The following is a 16,362-nucleotide window of genomic DNA, read 5'->3' as shown; positions in this document are numbered from 1 at the left end:
CCAATAACACATGATTTTAATACATATTTGAAAATCATAGAACCAATAACACTAGATTTAGTTCAGATTTTCAAATCCATAAAAATACAACAACCAATAATCCCTACTAAGAAAAAAAACACACACACAGAAACAGAGTAAACTAATAGGTACTCTTTCAAAAAATCCCCACATGAACAAGAAAGAGTTTTTATTATCTTTTTGAGGGTTAAATAAAAAATTTCAAGCTCAGAAAGGTGAGGGAGGCACTTCAATGGTGGTTCCAGCTTGAATCTGACCCCAACCAATCAAACGCCAATGCTTTTCCACACGCCTGCTCAGTGCCACTTTCTCTCCTTTGCTCGTGCAAACAGGAGCAGTGAGTTGCAGCTTAGCCAGATCGTTCTTTACTCCTACAACTTTGGCTCCAGTCGACATGGAACCAATGTTGAGCATCAGAATCTCTCCCTTCGTTAGCTTTGTCACTTTCCCTTGTTTCTCCGATCCCTTTATTCTCACTCCCAACAGTCTCCGTAGAAGAAAGAAGTTCACCTAACAAGAGTTTTTTTTAAGAGAAGGCTTTAAGACTATGAAGTATTACATTTAGAGTTTGTTGTTTATACCTCGAGTTCAACAAAGACATCAGGAAGGGAGCCTATTTCACCAAGGACTTGACCAACCAAACGATCAGCACGAGTAAGAGTTGGGTCCATCGTTGTTCCTACTCCAATTAGACCTCCAGGCACTGCGTACTGAAGCTCGTTCTGCTCCGCGTATAGTGAAATAATGCGGGAGTATATTGGTGTACATTTCGGGTTGCCACGCTCGTCTTTCACAACGATTCCAGGTCGGATCTCAATTAACTGGTTCACTTTCAAAACACCCTACAAAAATATAAAAAAGTAGTTAGAGACACAATGGGATATACTGACACAAGCAAGTTGTAGTTGAGGATTAAGAGAGAGAGATACCCGTAGGATACTTCCACCTGCAACTCCACCTTTAATCTCATCAACCTCAAACCCGGGCTTGTTGACATCAAAAGACCGAATCACTATCATATTTGGCGGTGAAATGAAATTCCTCTTGGGGATTGGGATCTTCTTGACAATGTACTCGCATACAACATCGATGTTGTATTTCAGTTGGGCTGATACAGGGACTATTGGGGCCCCATCTGCGACAGTGTTCTGCAAACATGATGTGATAAAATATTAGTACCGAATCCCCCAAACTCTATTCCTTAGCCGATGCAACAAGAGATAAGAAACTCGAACCATTATAAATTTCTGAATGGCCTCGTGCTGGTTAATGGCAACGTTCTCTTGTATAAGATCAATCTTGTTCTGAAGGATTATGATATGCTTGAGCTGCATAATTTCGACAGCGGCGAGATGTTCGGATGTTTGTGGTTGCGGACAGCTTTCATTTGCAGCGATGAGAAGCAGTGCACCGTCCATGATGGCTGCTCCGTTGAGCATAGTCGCCATGAGAATATCGTGTCCCTGAAGAATAGAACAAGAAGATCATCATCAACCCTCGCCTCTCTAAATCCTCCACCCAATAAGTCTCGAGACCCAAAAACATCCGTAAGATGCAATAAAACAAACAGATCATTGCATAGGATAATAATGGTTATACCATAGTTTGAAAAAAAAAAAACACTTGAAGAAGAATTAAGAGAACCATAAAGCTCATCATACCGGGCAATCAACGAATGACACGTGCCTCAGTAGTTTCATCTTGGAGTTCTCAAATCCAGGGACATCACAAAGTGGGTTGTCTTCCTTTCCACTTCCATATGCCCTAGAATAACAGATGCATTGTTAAGACCCTCCAACACAACACAACCTTATTATTCGATGACTATTGCAAGCCAAAAACTCACTTGTAGCACATCGGTCTGGGACATTTCTCATCTTCACATTTGTAAATCTTGGCATTTGCATATCCAAGCTTAATAGTGATATTACGCTCCAGTTCATTCTTAAAACGGACAGTCTGCACAAGTACAGAAAATAATACAAATGCTACATGTGAGTCCTCCATGCTGCCTAATCAATCAACTGCTCTAGTAACAAAATATAGCACAGATTCAAATCACTCATGGTTAATGAACTGTTACCAAAGTGAAAAAGGCATAGTAAAAATTACCTGCACACCAGATATAGCTTTCACGACAGTGGACTTTCCATGAGCGACGTGTCCAATGGTTCCTGAGACAGAACATTATATATAGCCTTTAGATTCAACTATTGTCAGTTTGTCACAATGGTTAGCTTCTTTGACATCAACAGAAGTTACCTATGTTGATAGTAGCCTGGCGAGAAATGACTTCAGGAGACAGAGGATGAAGCACAGTTACATCCAATTTACTAAGATCCTGCTCCGCCAAACCCTTGTTCCGCGACATTGTGACTGCTCCTGCTTAAAACGAGAACCAATCAGAAGAACCCTATGAGTAGTTAATCAGAAGCCCCTAACGCGAACTGGCTGTGAGAGGGCGTGCAAACTACACGAAGACAAGTCCCCCCCTAGAAGAAATTAGAGTTAACCATAGATTGCATAATCTAAGTTCCGTTACCTAAATATCAAAACCAATTGGATCCCTACTGATCTATGTGGAGTTTCTACAGCAGAACGAAAGAGAGGAAGGAATCTTTCCAATTAATTTCTCCAAAGAAGATGGAAACAAACCTGAATGACGCAAAGAGAGTGAGAAAGCGGCGCAGCTAGAGGAAGAACAGAAGATGGTGGAGCTCAAGGTTTTTATCCCAGACTCCTTTTTTTTATCATTTCTAGCATATATAATTATTTTTCTAATTTATTTTGAAAATATCAATATTTTTCATAATGCCTCTGTAAGATATATTTATTACCAACTAACATTATAATAACTTTCATTTGCTATTACATCCGCAAAATTTAACCATTATGAACTTTTAGATGTTATATACTTATGTTCAATCGTTCGTAGACTATGGATCAATCAATCGTTAACGACAACTTTGTGTCAGTGCCGTGGATCATGGTCTATATAAAGGTTTGTGTAACACTGAGACAGGAAAACAAGTAATGATAGATAAACCCAATCCAGAGGTTCACCGAGAACCCGGAGATCGGAGAATCAAAGCCTAGAAGACGACCACGAAGGAAGAAGGATCATCCCGAAGAACAGAGATTCAATGGTGAATGATGATGAACATGATGATAGAGAGAGTTAGGGTTTAAGAAGATTGTTTTAATGTTTGATTGATTATTCCCAAATGATAAACATTTACATATAATGTTTACTAAACCAAAGCTAAACCAGAAAGCTAAACCAAAATGCATAAATGAAATATCCAAACCGGAATTAACCATAATTCCTGTCACAAACACTTGATAGGTTTGGTTTTACTTACAAATTGTATTTCTTAAATTAAGAAATTCACACGATGTGTAACCATTTTAAAATTATTTGTATTTGCTAGATTTTTATCGTTTAATCCAGTTGTTCAATCGTGTAACTTTGTATGTATCCAGAGAATATCGTTTTGTACGTTTTAGCCACTTAACAATACTAAGGTATTCATTTCAAAACATTAGAAAATATAGGGGTATTATTTAAAAAACAGAAATATGTGTCTAGATAATCAAAGAGCTGGGCAAAAAAAAAACGTTTATTACCAGACCTTCCTCAGACAAGGAGGCATCCTGTCTTTTCCCTTTAGGTTTTTTTTTCTTCATCGCGCTTCATCGATAAATCAAACCCCCATCGCCACAGGGCACGAGCCGCCGGCGAGGAAAATTCTGAAAATTTAGATCGGGGATTTGGGCGTCGCTTTCCACAAAGATCTCAGATTTCGCATCTAATGGATTCGAATGTCACATAGATAATTCACATGAATTTCGAAATGACAGAATCCATCTGGTCACACGATCAACCTCCTCCTCCTCCGCCGCTGGTTCCTTCACCAAAACCAGTGGCTCGCCAAAGGTCAGAGCTTTCTTTATTATTATGGAATTGAAGTAGAACCCTTTCTCTGCATCGGAATTATGGATACTTCGGACGACTTAGAGATCCAGAGCTTAGATCAGCTACTTACAAGGCTTATATAGGAATATTCAGATTATGCAATTATTTTTAGAGGAGACAGATCTTATGTAGTATCAGATTTGGCACTATAGATGAATCATGATTAGTCTCTCAGCATTTTAAACGGTAGTTTTGCTTGGAAATGAATCTTGAACTAGATAAATTTATTCTTTTAGCTTCTGATCTGGTTGGATCTGGTTTGAGTATATGATTGTTTTCAGGTCTAGGAGCGTCTTCAGGTTGCTGGTTCAGAGAGAGATTTCACCTAAAACAAAGTCTGTGCCACGGAAACGATGGGGCGTTAGGCGATGTGATACTTCTGATTCACCCTGCGGAACCAGTAGCGAAACTGTGAGCGAGCAGAGACATAATCTTATTTCATGGTACCTTTGCTTTCATCGTCTATTCAAGCTTTCTTTATCGCAAAAGTGAAGATTAGTTTATGTTGATTACTTTTTTTTTGTATGTAGGGTTGAGGCAGAGTCATTGCAGCATTTATCTGCTGACTACTGTCCTCTTGTGCCTCCTCCAAGGTCAACTATTGCAGCAGCTTTTAGTTCTGATGGAAGAACTCTTGCTTCTACTCAGTAAGTATTATTTGTTGTACTACTATGAATCTTTTCCAGATTTGCTAATGAGATTTACTATATCTTGTAGTGGTGACCACACTGTTAAGATTATTGATTGTGAGACTGGAAAATGCTTAAAAGTTCTGAGCGGCCATCGGAGGACACCCTGGGTGGTGAGTTAGAGACTTCTATCTTATTTAATTTATGACTACACATGGTTACTAGGTAGAGCTGTACTTGACCATAACTATATTACCTAATTGAAATGAATTTTTGGTGGCTCTATTGTCTTGTCACTGCCTCATTGGTTATGTAGGTCTGGATGATAGGTGTCAACTTTTCTATCTTTTTTGCAATGATTTAAGTTTCTGTAGACTACTGCTTTAGTATCTAATGTAATTGAGTTCCCTGCAGGTCAGATTCCACCCACGCCACTCAGAAATAGTTGCTAGTGGAAGTTTAGATCATGAGGTGCGCTTGTGGAATGCAATAACTTCCGAGTGTATTAGATCTCATGATTTCTGTAAGTGCTAAGCATTTTGTTTTTTTTCCTTTTTTGTTTTTTTTTGTTGCATATAATCAGCTAACGTCCTCTTATTCTTTTCCCTAAACAGATCGACCTATTGCTTCCATAGCTTTCCACGCTGAAGGTGATATACTTGCCGTTGCATCTGGTCATAAGGTATTTTATTGCCTTTTAATCTGCTCTAAAGGTCTCTTAAAGTTTGATTAATTATTTTTTCTTTTGAAGTTGCACATATGGCATTACAATAAGACAGGGGAGGACGCAACACCAGCGATTGTCTTGAAGACGAGGCGTTCCCTGAGAGCTGTACACTTTCATCCACATGGGGTTCCTCTTCTCTTGACTGCAGAGGTGAGAGCTAACATATTGAGGATTGTGTCATTGTTCTTCTGCCACTTTGTGGGCTTACTCTTTTAACTACAAAATGGCAGGTGACTGACATTGATTCATCAGATTCCGCAATGACTAGAGCAACATCTCCAGGCTATTTGCGATATCCACCTCCTGCTATTTTCTTCACCAACACGCAGAGTGGTGGCAGTCATACCAGTATGGCAGCGGAGCTGCCACTTGTGCCATTACCGTACTTGCTTTTGCCTTCATACTCTCCTGATGATCCAAGAATCCAATATTCTACTGCTGCTACTGGTCCAAGGAGTGCGCAATTAAGGTTTCAGAGTAATCAGAGTTCAGTAGAACACGGCGGCAGCAGAACAATGTCTACTCCTCCTCCTCTTCCCTTGGCTGTTTCCGGTGATCTTGTCCCAGAAAACTCCCAAGCTAGAGCTAGAACTTCGACCACTGCCGTTGATGCTATGGATATAGATGAAGCACAACCTGTTGGAGGAGGAAATAGAATTCCAAGGCAAGTGTCAAGTCAATCAGATTTACTTGAGTTTGGACAGTTTCAGCAATTGTTTCACTCAAGAGACAGAGTTTCGTGGGAGGTACCTTTTCTACAAGGGTGGTTGATGGCTCAAAGCCAGGCTGGTGTTCTTCCCACTGGTAGTAGTGGCACAGCTCCTCCTCATACAGGTTCTTCTTCAGCATCTCACTCATCCACAGCCAGTCTAGAGGCTGCGGTGGCGTCACTAGAAATTCCTGGTGGTGTTAACTTATATGGGGTTTCTGCAAGAGACCGAGCCCGCTTCGCAGGATCTGGTTTAGCGGGAGGTCTTGCCTCTCGTAACGCGCAACAGGAAGCTGGAACTGATGCTCAGCCTGTGGTAAACAGACTCCCCTCTGAACTGGCTTCTTCGATTGCTGCTGCAGAGTTGCCTTGTACTGTCAAACTTAGAGTGTGGGCACATGACATCAAAGACCCATGTGCAATACTAAGGTCCGACAAGTGCCGATTAACAATACATCACGCTGTTCTTTGCAGGTACATTTTCTCCTTAATATACTCATGATGCTAAATAATATTTAATTTTTATTACATTATGTGTGTTTATCTTTGCAGTGAGATGGGAGCCCATTTTTCGCCATGTGGGAGATATTTAGCAGCTTGTGTTGCATGTGTTATTCCTCATGCTGAGGCAGACCCTGGTTTGCAAACTCTGGTCCAACAAGATTCAGGGCTTGCAACTTCCCCTACTCGGCATCCAGTCACAGCACACCAAGTGATGTATGAACTTCGTGTGTATTCTCTCGAAAAGGAAACGTAAGTGTTATTACATTTTCTCAATTTTTGAAAGGGAATATAACAGGAAACTAACGATGGAGTGTCTTTATGCATGTCTTACAGATTTGGTTCAGTACTTGTGTCACGGGCAATTAGGGCTGCACATTGCTTGACCTCTATCCAGGTTAGTCACCTGTAGGAATAGTTTGATTTGGTATATATTTTTTTAGAGATAAGTCTCCGTTGCAGTTTTTTTTTGTGCCCCTTCTTCTTCATGGTTTAGTAATTGGTCTTTGTTCTCTTCATTGTTATGCCTAGATGGTTCTGTAATTAAGGCATTTTCTTTATCTGTTCTTTGTTTTTTTGCATGCATGGCGTTGATTTGATCCATAAAATAAAATGCATCCACAGTGAGGAAGTGAGAAATGTCCATTTCTTATAGTACACAGTATCTTGTGAAATATTCTATTAATCAGCCTCCTGACTGTGTTAAACTATGGCATCAACTAACATAACATGTAAAATACCATAGGCCCCAAGTCTCACCCCAAAACTCCACTGTTTTCGTTAAGTACGTAAATGATCCTGTAGGTCCATGAGATTCTCACCACTAATCAATAGGCTAAAGTTGTTCACTGATTAGTATTATTGTGATGAAGTACTTGACAATTAGAATTTTCCGTACAGTTCTCTCCGAACTCCGAGCACATATTGCTTGCATATGGACGGCGTCATGGTTCTCTTTTGAAGAGCATTGTGAGTGATGGAGAAACAACATCACACTTTTTCACAGTGTTGGAGGTAACATTTATGCTCAACTAGTTATGAAGATCCTATATTATACTACATAAACTTTGAAATAATCATTTACAAATTTGCTCTCTTTTTTCTCTTGCTTTAGATTTATAGAGTTGCAGACATGGAACTGGTGAGAATACTTCCAAGCTCAGAGGATGAAGTTAATGTCGCTTGCTTTCATCCTTCTCCTGGAGGAGGTCTTGTCTATGGGACAAAGGTTAGTGATCCAATATTGTGCATCTTTTTTTCCTCAATTAGACAATCTACTTAAAAGACTTATTAAATACTTTCACAGGAGGGGAAGCTTAGGATCTTCCGGTACAACACAGCTGCTGCGTCCAACCTCACTGCACCAAACAGCTCACCTGAGGAGAACCTGGCCGAGGTAGAATTATTGAGAAGGTTGATCTTGTTGAAGTAATAATATTGTTGAATTAACATATGATTATTTCGATTCTCATCCTTCAAAAAATATGAACAACAGGTGCAGACTTATGCATTAGAATGCTAGGCAGAGGGGCTCTCAACTGTTATATACATACACACAGACGGATCTTGCATCGTGGGCTTATTCACCTTCTTCTGTTTCTTCGGTTGCTGGCTCTGCTTTATAGTTCTTCTCGGTGTGCGGCTAGAGAATCTGAGAAGCTTTTCACAAGCTTGATGTCATCTTTCTTGTACTGCGGAAGGTCTCTAGTTCGGATGATGGCCTTCTCAGTTTGCGACCTTTACTATAAAAAAAAAAGTTCGAAGCATGTTTCTTTAAATCAGTTATTTGAAAAGACTGCAGAAAAAAATGTGAAAAAGAAAAAAAAAAATGTTGTGTTTGTTTTTGTAGCTTTGTAACTAAGTCTGTAACGACGTTTCTTCCTTTTGTAAGATTATCTTTACATCGTTTTTTCTCCTTTATCTAGAAAATGTTTGATTTTCATCAAGACGTTTATAACAACATTTTACAGTTTGAAGGGTGTAATTTACCCATAAAGGCTAGTTCGCGGGACATTACTTCCAGAAGGAGACATGTTAATATGGGGAAATATAGCAAAAAAAAGATCAAATGCTGACTTTGTTTGCTAAACCGCACTAACCGGCCCATCAATTCAAACTTGTCTCTTACAATCTGTATCATAACCGGCGGAAATCCAAGCAACTTGAAAGTAAAACTAATGTCACTGATCGAGAATAGAGACACGTAAAAACATCAAGACGAGTCATACACTAAACTTGAGTAGCTAAAGAGAAAATGGCTAAGGACAAGCAACACCAACAGACTCAGTAGTAAGTGTTGTAGTAAGCTTGAGGAGGAGCAGCAGCGGGTTGCTGGACCGGGGCAGCCAATGGTGCTGTAGCTGCAGCTGGGTATGCCTGAAGTTTTCACAAATAAATAATCATTTCATTAGTTGATCAAATTAAACAATTCTAAGTTAGCCAACTTTTAGCTTAATCACTCTTTAAACATAATCGGTTACCTGAGGAGGATATGCCCCATAAGCAGCGGCTTGTGGCACGGGTGTTGGTGCTTGTGGAGCAGCATAGCCAGCGGGATAGCCACCATATGCACCATACGCAGCCTAACGTGAATAATGAAAACGTTAATAAGAGTAAAAGCTAAGCAATGATGTAAACGAGTTGGTTTTCAATTACCTGTTGCTGGCCATAAGCAGGGTTCCACTGCTGTGGTTGTGCAGGAGCTGCTTGTGGTTGTGGCCAAGCTTGAGGCTGTGCAGCATAACCACCGGACCATTGAGCCGGTGCATTTGGATATGCATTGGACACTGGCTGAGCAGGCGCAGTTTCATTGTACGTTTTGGCCAGTTTCGTCCTATCTGAAGAGAGAAACTCATCTGCGCTACGCTTTTTCAACTCTGACCTGCTCCTGTGAGGTAAAAAGAGCTTACAATGTCGATCTTCCGCCTTTTTAATGGACTCAACATCTCCGAAAAGACCCAGGAACTGCCAAATCCATACACACATTTCATATTAAAAACAATAATTTAGATACTGAGAAGACTTAAGTTTAGAAGAACAGATTGGTCTCCGTTACCTCTATATATATCAATGAAAGCTCTTCTCTCTCTGTGGAACTTGCAGTGTTCTGGGTGTCTACATTTGGCTTTATCAAATTCTCAATGAGTGGGTCGAGGTATTCAATCTTCCTTGGTGGTGGCAGAATGGTCTCGAAAAAGATCAGTGCTTCCATGAAATGCTTTGACGGCTGCACGTGGTCAAGTGCTTCAACTATAATCTTCCTAGCCTTCTCAGCGTCACGTAAAACCTGAAAGTATCATCGAAAAAAAAGAAAGAAGCCAAACCTGTTAATACTCTTTCAACAAAGCTTAACAAAAGGTGTTCGGTTTTATAAAGTTAGTAGACATACCAAGTATGAAAACCTTGAATACTGCGCATACAGCAGCGGCAGTAATATGGAGTTATCTTTGCCTTTTTCAACAGCAATCACTTGCTCATACACAGAGAAAGCATCATCCACATTTCCCTACGAATAAGATTAGGAGACGAGTAAAGGAAAATTAGAGTGGTGATAATAACCTAAGCTAGTTCTTCAGTTACTACTTGTTCATGAAAACTTACTAGTCGTTGTTCCATGTTCGCATGTTTAATTACTGCTTCAAGAAGCCCGGGAGAAATTTCAGAATGCAGTAATTGGAATGCAGCTCTAGCACCAGCTATATCCCCATTCTGCTCTTTTAATCGAGCAGCAAAAAGGTGGATTTCTGGTTGTCTCTGCCACAGAAAAGAAAGCAAATAAATAACCAAGAACGCCAATATATTAATTTTTCTACAAAGCCAATCAAAAGTAATGAGATGAGATCATGTTTCATACCTTGACAAAGACTTGAGTTGCTCGAGTAAGGGCGTTGTCTGCAAGGTCCATACTTCCACTTGATCCCATGCTTAATACATAACGAATCCAGTATTCTGGGTAGTTTGCGCACGCTACGAGACATCTTTCATAGAGCTTGACCACCTGTTGGAAAATAATCTAATGTAAAGCATACATGATGATCACTGCTAAAAACCAAAAATATGTAAACATAGAAAGAGCAAACACTCCACAAGTAGAACAGAGAATGACAGATAGATTGTTATGAAGACCCCTTCATTAATAACGTTGGTACTTTCAAAAACAGCGATAACTCACGTACCATAAAAACTATTGACAAATTGAGAGTGTCAAATACTTTCTACTTAGCCTTAAAGTTACCAAATATAGGCACATGCTTTGATCCAATGGAAACCCAATAAAGCATATGATGCACCAAATACTACTTAACTGTAGGTCGATAATATTACAGAGGTGCGACTTAATCTACAAAAGTACTTGGATATTCACATATAAGAGAGTTAAGAACTTAAGTACCTTATTGAAGTCTCCATCGCTCTCTATGAAGTCCAGATAATTATGCCAATTCTCCAGCTCTGCTACATTGAGAGGCCGTACATGGAAATAAGGTCTTCTTATAGCCATTTCAAAACCAATGATTTTAGATTCAAACTCTTTGGCTTTGATATACAAGGCTTCTCTGATGCCAATGTATTTCTTCAGTTCCTCAGGATCAGTTGAACCAGCACTTTCCAACTTAGATGGTTCAGAGGTACCATCAGCTTGAGACTTTCCTTCATCTGCCTTTCCATCAGACTCAGATGGTGCAGTTTCAGAAGCATCACTAGAAACAGCAACTGTTGCAGATTCCTCAGCACTCCTAAGTTCGGACAGAGGACGTGTTTCAGCTAGCTCCTTAAAGCTGTAGCAAGAATAGCATTTATCAACAACAGAAAGACGCTAAAATTCTGACCATGAACTAAGAATCCTAGCACTTAAAATCAGTTTATCATATGCACGACAACAGCTCATTTGCCATATGGCTCACTTCGATTAAGCGCTAAATCAACATAGCGATCGTAATCCACATGAAATATCCAATTCAGAGTGCAGAGGAAAATGATTGATGAATTCACTTGAACTTACTTGCTGAAGTATCTATCAAGGTTTTGAATAGGATTCTCCAATACTCTGGTGTAAATCATGGCAAGTCTGCTCCAGTCCTGCTGCATGTGCTCATACTCTATGTACTTGTCCCACAATGGAGAGGACAGAAAATCAGTTCCAACGTAAACCACAGCTCGTTCAAAAAGGCTGCAGAAGCAAAAGAGAAAAAAGAATGTCATATACGCTGATAGATACATAGACACGTCCAATCAATAAAGAGGCACAAGTTCTATGGATGAAAAAAAAAGGATTCACTCTTTGAATGCAGAATACTGCCAAACACTGCATTTACCTTCCTGGTAAAAGCATACCGTGGCCAAAATCGAGTAGTCAGAGGCTACCTAAAGCCCAAAACTGGTTGAGATCTTCCCAGCAGCATTTTGCATATGGATACACTTCGAGGGGAGGGTAACAATAAAAACAGGTATTTTTTAACTTCAAAATTTTCAAGCAAAAGAAGTATAAACCACCACAAAAATGGAGCAGGTTCACCAGAACAAGCAAGTGAGTTGTATGAAAAATAAATATTTCTAAACAAATTCCATCAGATCTTTCCGCCACAAATGAGAGAACTTGCTGTAGCAATCTAAGAAAAGGGTTAGATGGCAAAAATCATTTTTCTAGGTAACTGAAAAACCAATCAAACTATTAATACACATACAAATAGAAGAATAAGCACTCATTACCTTCTGATCGTGTCCGGATCTCCATATGTATTGATGGCAAAAACGCAATAATGCAGCCATATGTCTACTGAATAAGTCACCCCCTGCACTGCTCTTTCATAAACCTCCACGACTTTGTCCATTGCCCCCACCCGAGCCTCATGATCCGCATACTTTTTCCAATAGCCATAACACAGAGGGAATTCAGCTAGGAAAGCATCATACACCTTCCGGATCTTTGCTATATTGTCCTGTAATTAGGGAAGCAAGAAAACATTACCAATCTTGAAAAAAGGAAATGAAGTACCTAACATTATACAAAGATGAAAGCGACTTATAAGATTCCGATACTAGCAAATAAGTTAAATGGAAACATGATTCAGATACTTAAACCATGAAATCCACATAGAATTTTTCACAGGTCAAAGCTTAGTAAATAGAGGACAAAAGTAAATTAATTATGAGAATCCACACATACCTGAGATATCCTCTCTGTCTCTTCAATCAGGGCAGTCCAAGCATTGAACTCTGAAGAATTAGCCCTTACAATACTCCATAAGCGCTCCTCTTCCGGTGAAAGAGCAGAACCTTTCACAACAGAGATGGAATAAGTAAATAATTATATCATCGAAGTTAACACGACAAATTCAATTCTCAGTGATGTGTCTATTGAATAGAAGAAGAAATTACCAGCATTCTCTACATGTCCTGCTCCTGGAGCTGTTACAGGCACATTATCTGTTGCAGTTCCATTCTCAGCAGACGTAGTTAAACCACCTTCAGGTCCAGTCCCATTGACCAAAGATACATTAGCGACCGATTGAGATGAATCAATATTCGATTCCACAGTAGCAGCAGAAGCATTATAGCCCTCAGCAACCATGGCCTGGCTTTCTCCCATAACTCTCTAAACAGTAACTGCAACAAAAACGACGTTTACATGACAGTGGAATCAGCACATATAAGACTAGTCCTACACTCATCGATGGATGCCATTAAGATTAGCACCTAATCGTAACTACATAGATAGAGAACAGCAGCTCAACACAAAACTCAATAATATCTTCATACGAATCACAATACGTAAAGCTTGATACGTAATTATCTAGCGGGACAAGCAAACCCTAATCATAAACCCCATGAACATGAGCTACCAGAAACAAAACCTTAGCTGTATTCCTAATTCGTGAAATACAAAGGGAGATGGAAGGATACGAACCTCGGATAGTGAAGAGGAAGCTCGCAAGTGACTTCGATGGAGGAGCTCCCAAGTTTTTTTTTTCTCGTTTACAGGAAGAGAGGGTTCGTAGGGTTAGAGACGACGCGTGATGTGTTTGGTAGATGCACAGTGAGATTGAGTGTGATTAAATATGGGCCGTCAATATAAATGGGCCTTTAATTTTTAGCAACGGGCCTATTAATAAGCCAATTAGTGATAGCTTTAGCTTGCTTCACTTTTTTGATATCTCATGAAGAACAACCTAAGGCATAACTAGATATCTCTCCCTGCAGCTGTAATTTTCAGGGGCATTGATAAGGAGATGAGAAACATTATTTCGGCTAACAGGGTTAGAAAGGCTTTCAGTTTGCTTATGGCCAAGTGGCTAAGATAAGTTAGTTAGTGTATTTGTCCATGATCCATCTTGTTTTTTATTTTTTTTTGCCAGTTCAAACTTAAGATATTGCTTTGTAAAAGCTTCTTTCATCTATGATATTTACATTTTAGCAAAAAAAAAAATTATATTTTGTCAATTCTTCACATGGTTTGTTATTGTTCATGTGAACAACTGATTGCAGCTCAGCAAAATCGAGTGTTTAAATTGTCAACTCGTAACGAATTATTGGTACTGACAATTATCACATATTTATGCGAAAATGGCAAATGCGAGTTGATCTTGAGGGTCATGCTTAGCCACGTTCTGTATGTGTCTATGTTTGTGTAATATATTTAAAACTTTGTCTACATCTATCCGCACTAGCAAATCACTATACAATTGGGGTTTCACCGGTATTTATTTATTAAGAAATTAAATTCCATGTGCTTGTATTCCCACTCTTCAATCAGTTTTGTCACCAACTCACCATAACCTGACCACGTACCTTTAGATCTATATGTCTCTTGTCCTTTCCATTTCATAAAGCCAAATAAATACAAAACAGATAACAATTTATTGTGTAATTACTTTGAATGGAGACTGGATCGTTTAATTTCTCCCGTGGTATCGTTTGGATCCTAGTTAAAACAGCCATGTTACCATTTTCATGTATCTTTTTTTGGGTCAAACACATTCATTCATAATGTTCAAGAGAACTCAAACCATTTTCATGTATCTATTGTTAAATATTTAAACATAATTTAAAAAAAAAACAATACCTACCATGCATCAACATAGTAAACAACGATCACTGCTAAAATAAATCTGACAATAACATTACAACAAAAATTAAAATTAATTAAAGGCCAAAAACTTGGATTCAGATTTGTGCTTCTCTAATTCTTTATTGCTATGGCTACGTACTTCGACTCTTCTCTACCTATAAAATCCTCTTTACATACACACTTGTGATCAGATTCTCAAAGATCTAAACCTCTTCTTTTTCAAAACATGGACCGATCCATATTTATTTCTCTAGCACTAGCCTCACTCTTGGTCGGAGTCGTCTCAGCTCGTGACTGGAACATCTTGAACCAGCTCAAAGGACTGTCGTCATCGTCAAGCCAAAACGGTATTGTTTCTTCAGGGGTCTCGACGAACCTGAAACGGTACTGCGAAAGCTGGAGGATCAACGTGGAAGTTCATAACGTCAGAAACTTCGATGTGGTGCCTCAGGAGTGCGTGTCGCACGTCAAGAAGTACATGACGTCGTCGCAGTACGAAGATGACGTGGAGAGAGCCGTTGATGAGGTCATCCTTCATTTCGGGAGCATGTGTTGTACCAAAACAAAGTGTGATGGCATGGATGCTTGGATCTTTGACATCGATGACACGCTTCTCTCTACCATTCCGTACCACGAGAAGAATGGCTTCTTTGGGTAAATCTATTCTAGCTCTCTAACTCAGCCGGTTTATGATAACCGGGGTTTAATCTTGTTTGATGAAACTAATAATGTGATTATGGAACTGAAAACAGAGGAGAGAAGTTGAACTCTACAAAATTTGAAGATTGGATGAGGAAGAGGAAAGCACCACCAGTGCCACACATGGTGAAACTGTACCATGACATCAGAGAAAGAGGCATCAAGATCTTCTTGGTCTCTTCCCGGAAAGAATATCTCAGATCTGCCACCGTTGACAACCTCATCCAAGCCGGTTACTATGGCTGGTCCAACCTCATCCTCAGGTACAATTAAACCGGAGATCAGAAAACCAAACTCTATTATGTTCATACATTGTCTAAACCGAACAAACTCATATAAATCAATTATAACCAGATATTTAAAACCAACCTCTTATTTGGTTTATATATTCTCTAAACCAAAATTAAGCTAAAAAGTAAAAACAAGGTTGTACACCACTCTAGTTAATGATTCTGGTTTACTATAACCGGATTAGATAACCGGTATACTAAAACTAGAAATACTGAACAATGCAGGGGAATAGAAGATGAGCACAAGGAAGTTAAACAGTACATGTCAGAGAAGAGAACATGGCTGATGGGTCTTGGTTACAGAGTATGGGGAGTGATGGGAAGCCAATGGAGCAGCTTCGCAGGTTGTCCTCTTCCCAAGAGAACCTTCAAGCTCCCAAACTCCATCTACTATGTTGCCTGATCATTACAGTGCAAAACTTTGATCCAAGCTTCTTGAAACAAGAAGAAGAATCGATAAATATGAGAGAACGGTTTTGACTGTGATTTTATTTTTGTTTTTCCTTTTCGAGTCATCTTATATCAAGAGACTTATGAATAAAAAAGTGTTTCTTTTCGGTACTACCAAACAAAACAGTATGTTACAGAGAGAAATCAAAATAAAATCAAACACAATCAAACGATCAACCAATGGATTTACAGTACAACCTAAACAAAGTGTTGAGTGACTTTAGACCAAAAAAAAAAAGTGTTGAATGACTGCAGCACCATTATTTAGCTTTGTTCAAAGCTTTCTCCTAGGGTG

The 16,362-nt window shown here is 39.3% G+C and overlaps 4 protein-coding genes across 8 annotated transcripts; 2 read left to right on the top strand and 2 right to left on the bottom strand.

Moving 5' to 3' along the window:
* Window positions 1-34: 34 nt before the first annotated feature.
* Window positions 35-2,787, bottom strand: LOC106401253 (eukaryotic translation initiation factor 2 subunit gamma). 3 transcript variants are annotated; one of them, XM_048770675.1, is made up of 9 exons: window positions 2,677-2,787; window positions 2,284-2,403; window positions 2,134-2,195; window positions 1,868-1,980; window positions 1,683-1,785; window positions 1,257-1,484; window positions 951-1,169; window positions 603-863; window positions 35-531 (listed from the first exon to the last, which is right to left on the bottom strand). In XM_048770675.1, the coding sequence occupies exons 2-9, from the start codon at window positions 2,390-2,392 to the stop codon at window positions 229-231; spliced, it is 1,398 nt and encodes a 465-aa protein (XP_048626632.1). In that variant the 5' UTR covers window positions 2,393-2,403; window positions 2,677-2,787; the 3' UTR covers window positions 35-228. The 3 variants fall into 3 exon arrangements, with proteins under 3 accessions (XP_048626632.1, XP_048626633.1, XP_048626634.1); XM_048770676.1 differs by having other exon boundaries at window positions 2,284-2,397; window positions 2,677-2,754; XM_048770677.1 differs by having other exon boundaries at window positions 2,284-2,406; window positions 2,677-2,738.
* Window positions 2,788-3,634: 847 nt separating this feature from the next.
* LOC106400443 lies at window positions 3,635-8,505 on the top strand. 2 transcript variants are annotated; one of them, XM_013840802.3, is made up of 14 exons: window positions 3,635-3,958; window positions 4,279-4,440; window positions 4,528-4,644; window positions 4,715-4,799; window positions 5,041-5,149; window positions 5,241-5,308; window positions 5,378-5,503; window positions 5,584-6,536; window positions 6,615-6,815; window positions 6,900-6,960; window positions 7,464-7,577; window positions 7,678-7,791; window positions 7,870-7,959; window positions 8,059-8,505. In XM_013840802.3, the coding sequence occupies exons 1-14, from the start codon at window positions 3,864-3,866 to the stop codon at window positions 8,083-8,085; spliced, it is 2,322 nt and encodes a 773-aa protein (XP_013696256.2). In that variant the 5' UTR covers window positions 3,635-3,863; the 3' UTR covers window positions 8,086-8,505. The 2 variants fall into 2 exon arrangements, with proteins under 2 accessions (XP_013696256.2, XP_013696255.2); XM_013840801.3 differs by having other exon boundaries at window positions 7,870-7,976.
* A 120-nt stretch (window positions 8,506-8,625) lies between these two features.
* Window positions 8,626-13,620, bottom strand: LOC125594479 (pre-mRNA-processing factor 39-2-like). Of its 2 annotated transcripts, XM_048770671.1 has the most exons (13): window positions 13,468-13,620; window positions 12,939-13,166; window positions 12,727-12,836; window positions 12,270-12,499; window positions 11,563-11,730; window positions 10,954-11,338; window positions 10,417-10,560; window positions 10,164-10,316; window positions 9,952-10,068; window positions 9,619-9,849; window positions 9,219-9,527; window positions 9,044-9,145; window positions 8,626-8,939 (listed from the first exon to the last, which is right to left on the bottom strand). In XM_048770671.1, the coding sequence occupies exons 2-13, from the start codon at window positions 13,147-13,149 to the stop codon at window positions 8,847-8,849; spliced, it is 2,253 nt and encodes a 750-aa protein (XP_048626628.1). In that variant the 5' UTR covers window positions 13,150-13,166; window positions 13,468-13,620; the 3' UTR covers window positions 8,626-8,846. The 2 variants fall into 2 exon arrangements, with proteins under 2 accessions (XP_048626628.1, XP_048626629.1); XM_048770672.1 differs by lacking the exons at window positions 12,727-12,836; window positions 12,939-13,166; window positions 13,468-13,620 and adding an exon at window positions 11,876-11,978 and having other exon boundaries at window positions 12,270-12,484.
* Window positions 13,621-14,729: 1,109 nt separating this feature from the next.
* On the top strand, window positions 14,730-16,061 carry LOC125594480 (acid phosphatase 1-like). Its single transcript, XM_048770673.1, has 3 exons — window positions 14,730-15,282; window positions 15,381-15,590; window positions 15,843-16,061. The coding sequence occupies exons 1-3, from the start codon at window positions 14,855-14,857 to the stop codon at window positions 16,018-16,020; spliced, it is 816 nt and encodes a 271-aa protein (XP_048626630.1). The 5' UTR covers window positions 14,730-14,854; the 3' UTR covers window positions 16,021-16,061.
* Window positions 16,062-16,362: the final 301 nt, after the last annotated feature.

This window comes from Brassica napus (genome assembly GCF_020379485.1).
Source record: "Brassica napus cultivar Da-Ae chromosome A8 unlocalized genomic scaffold, Da-Ae chrA08_Random_11, whole genome shotgun sequence".
Classification (NCBI taxonomy): Eukaryota; Viridiplantae; Streptophyta; class Magnoliopsida; order Brassicales; family Brassicaceae; genus Brassica; species Brassica napus.
This window is presented reverse-complemented; position numbering and strand designations above follow the sequence as displayed.

Coding starts and splice junctions, on each gene's coding strand:
- LOC106401253 (XM_048770675.1), bottom strand. CDS start 2,392: ATGTCGCGGAACAAGGGTTTGGCGGAGCAGGATCTTAGTAAATTGGAT. Junction 1,786..1,867: donor CCCAGACCGATGTGCTACAA/GTGAGTTTTTGG, acceptor CTGTTATTCTAG/GGCATATGGAAGTGGAAAGG. Junction 864..950: donor CAGGTGGAAGTATCCTACGG/GTATCTCTCTCT, acceptor ATATTTTTGTAG/GGTGTTTTGAAAGTGAACCA.
- LOC106400443 (XM_013840801.3), top strand. CDS start 3,864: ATGAATTTCGAAATGACAGAATCCATCTGGTCACACGATCAACCTCCT. Junction 4,441..4,527: donor AGACATAATCTTATTTCATG/GTACCTTTGCTT, acceptor TTTTGTATGTAG/GGTTGAGGCAGAGTCATTGC. Junction 7,792..7,869: donor GTCTTGTCTATGGGACAAAG/GTTAGTGATCCA, acceptor ATACTTTCACAG/GAGGGGAAGCTTAGGATCTT.
- LOC125594479 (XM_048770671.1), bottom strand. CDS start 13,149: ATGGGAGAAAGCCAGGCCATGGTTGCTGAGGGCTATAATGCTTCTGCT. Junction 11,731..12,269: donor GATCCGGACACGATCAGAAG/GTAATGAGTGCT, acceptor TTGCTTCTGCAG/CCTTTTTGAACGAGCTGTGG. Junction 10,317..10,416: donor CAACTCAAGTCTTTGTCAAG/GTATGAAACATG, acceptor TTTCTGTGGCAG/AGACAACCAGAAATCCACCT.
- LOC125594480 (XM_048770673.1), top strand. CDS start 14,855: ATGGACCGATCCATATTTATTTCTCTAGCACTAGCCTCACTCTTGGTC. Junction 15,283..15,380: donor GAGAAGAATGGCTTCTTTGG/GTAAATCTATTC, acceptor AACTGAAAACAG/AGGAGAGAAGTTGAACTCTA. Junction 15,591..15,842: donor TGGTCCAACCTCATCCTCAG/GTACAATTAAAC, acceptor TGAACAATGCAG/GGGAATAGAAGATGAGCACA.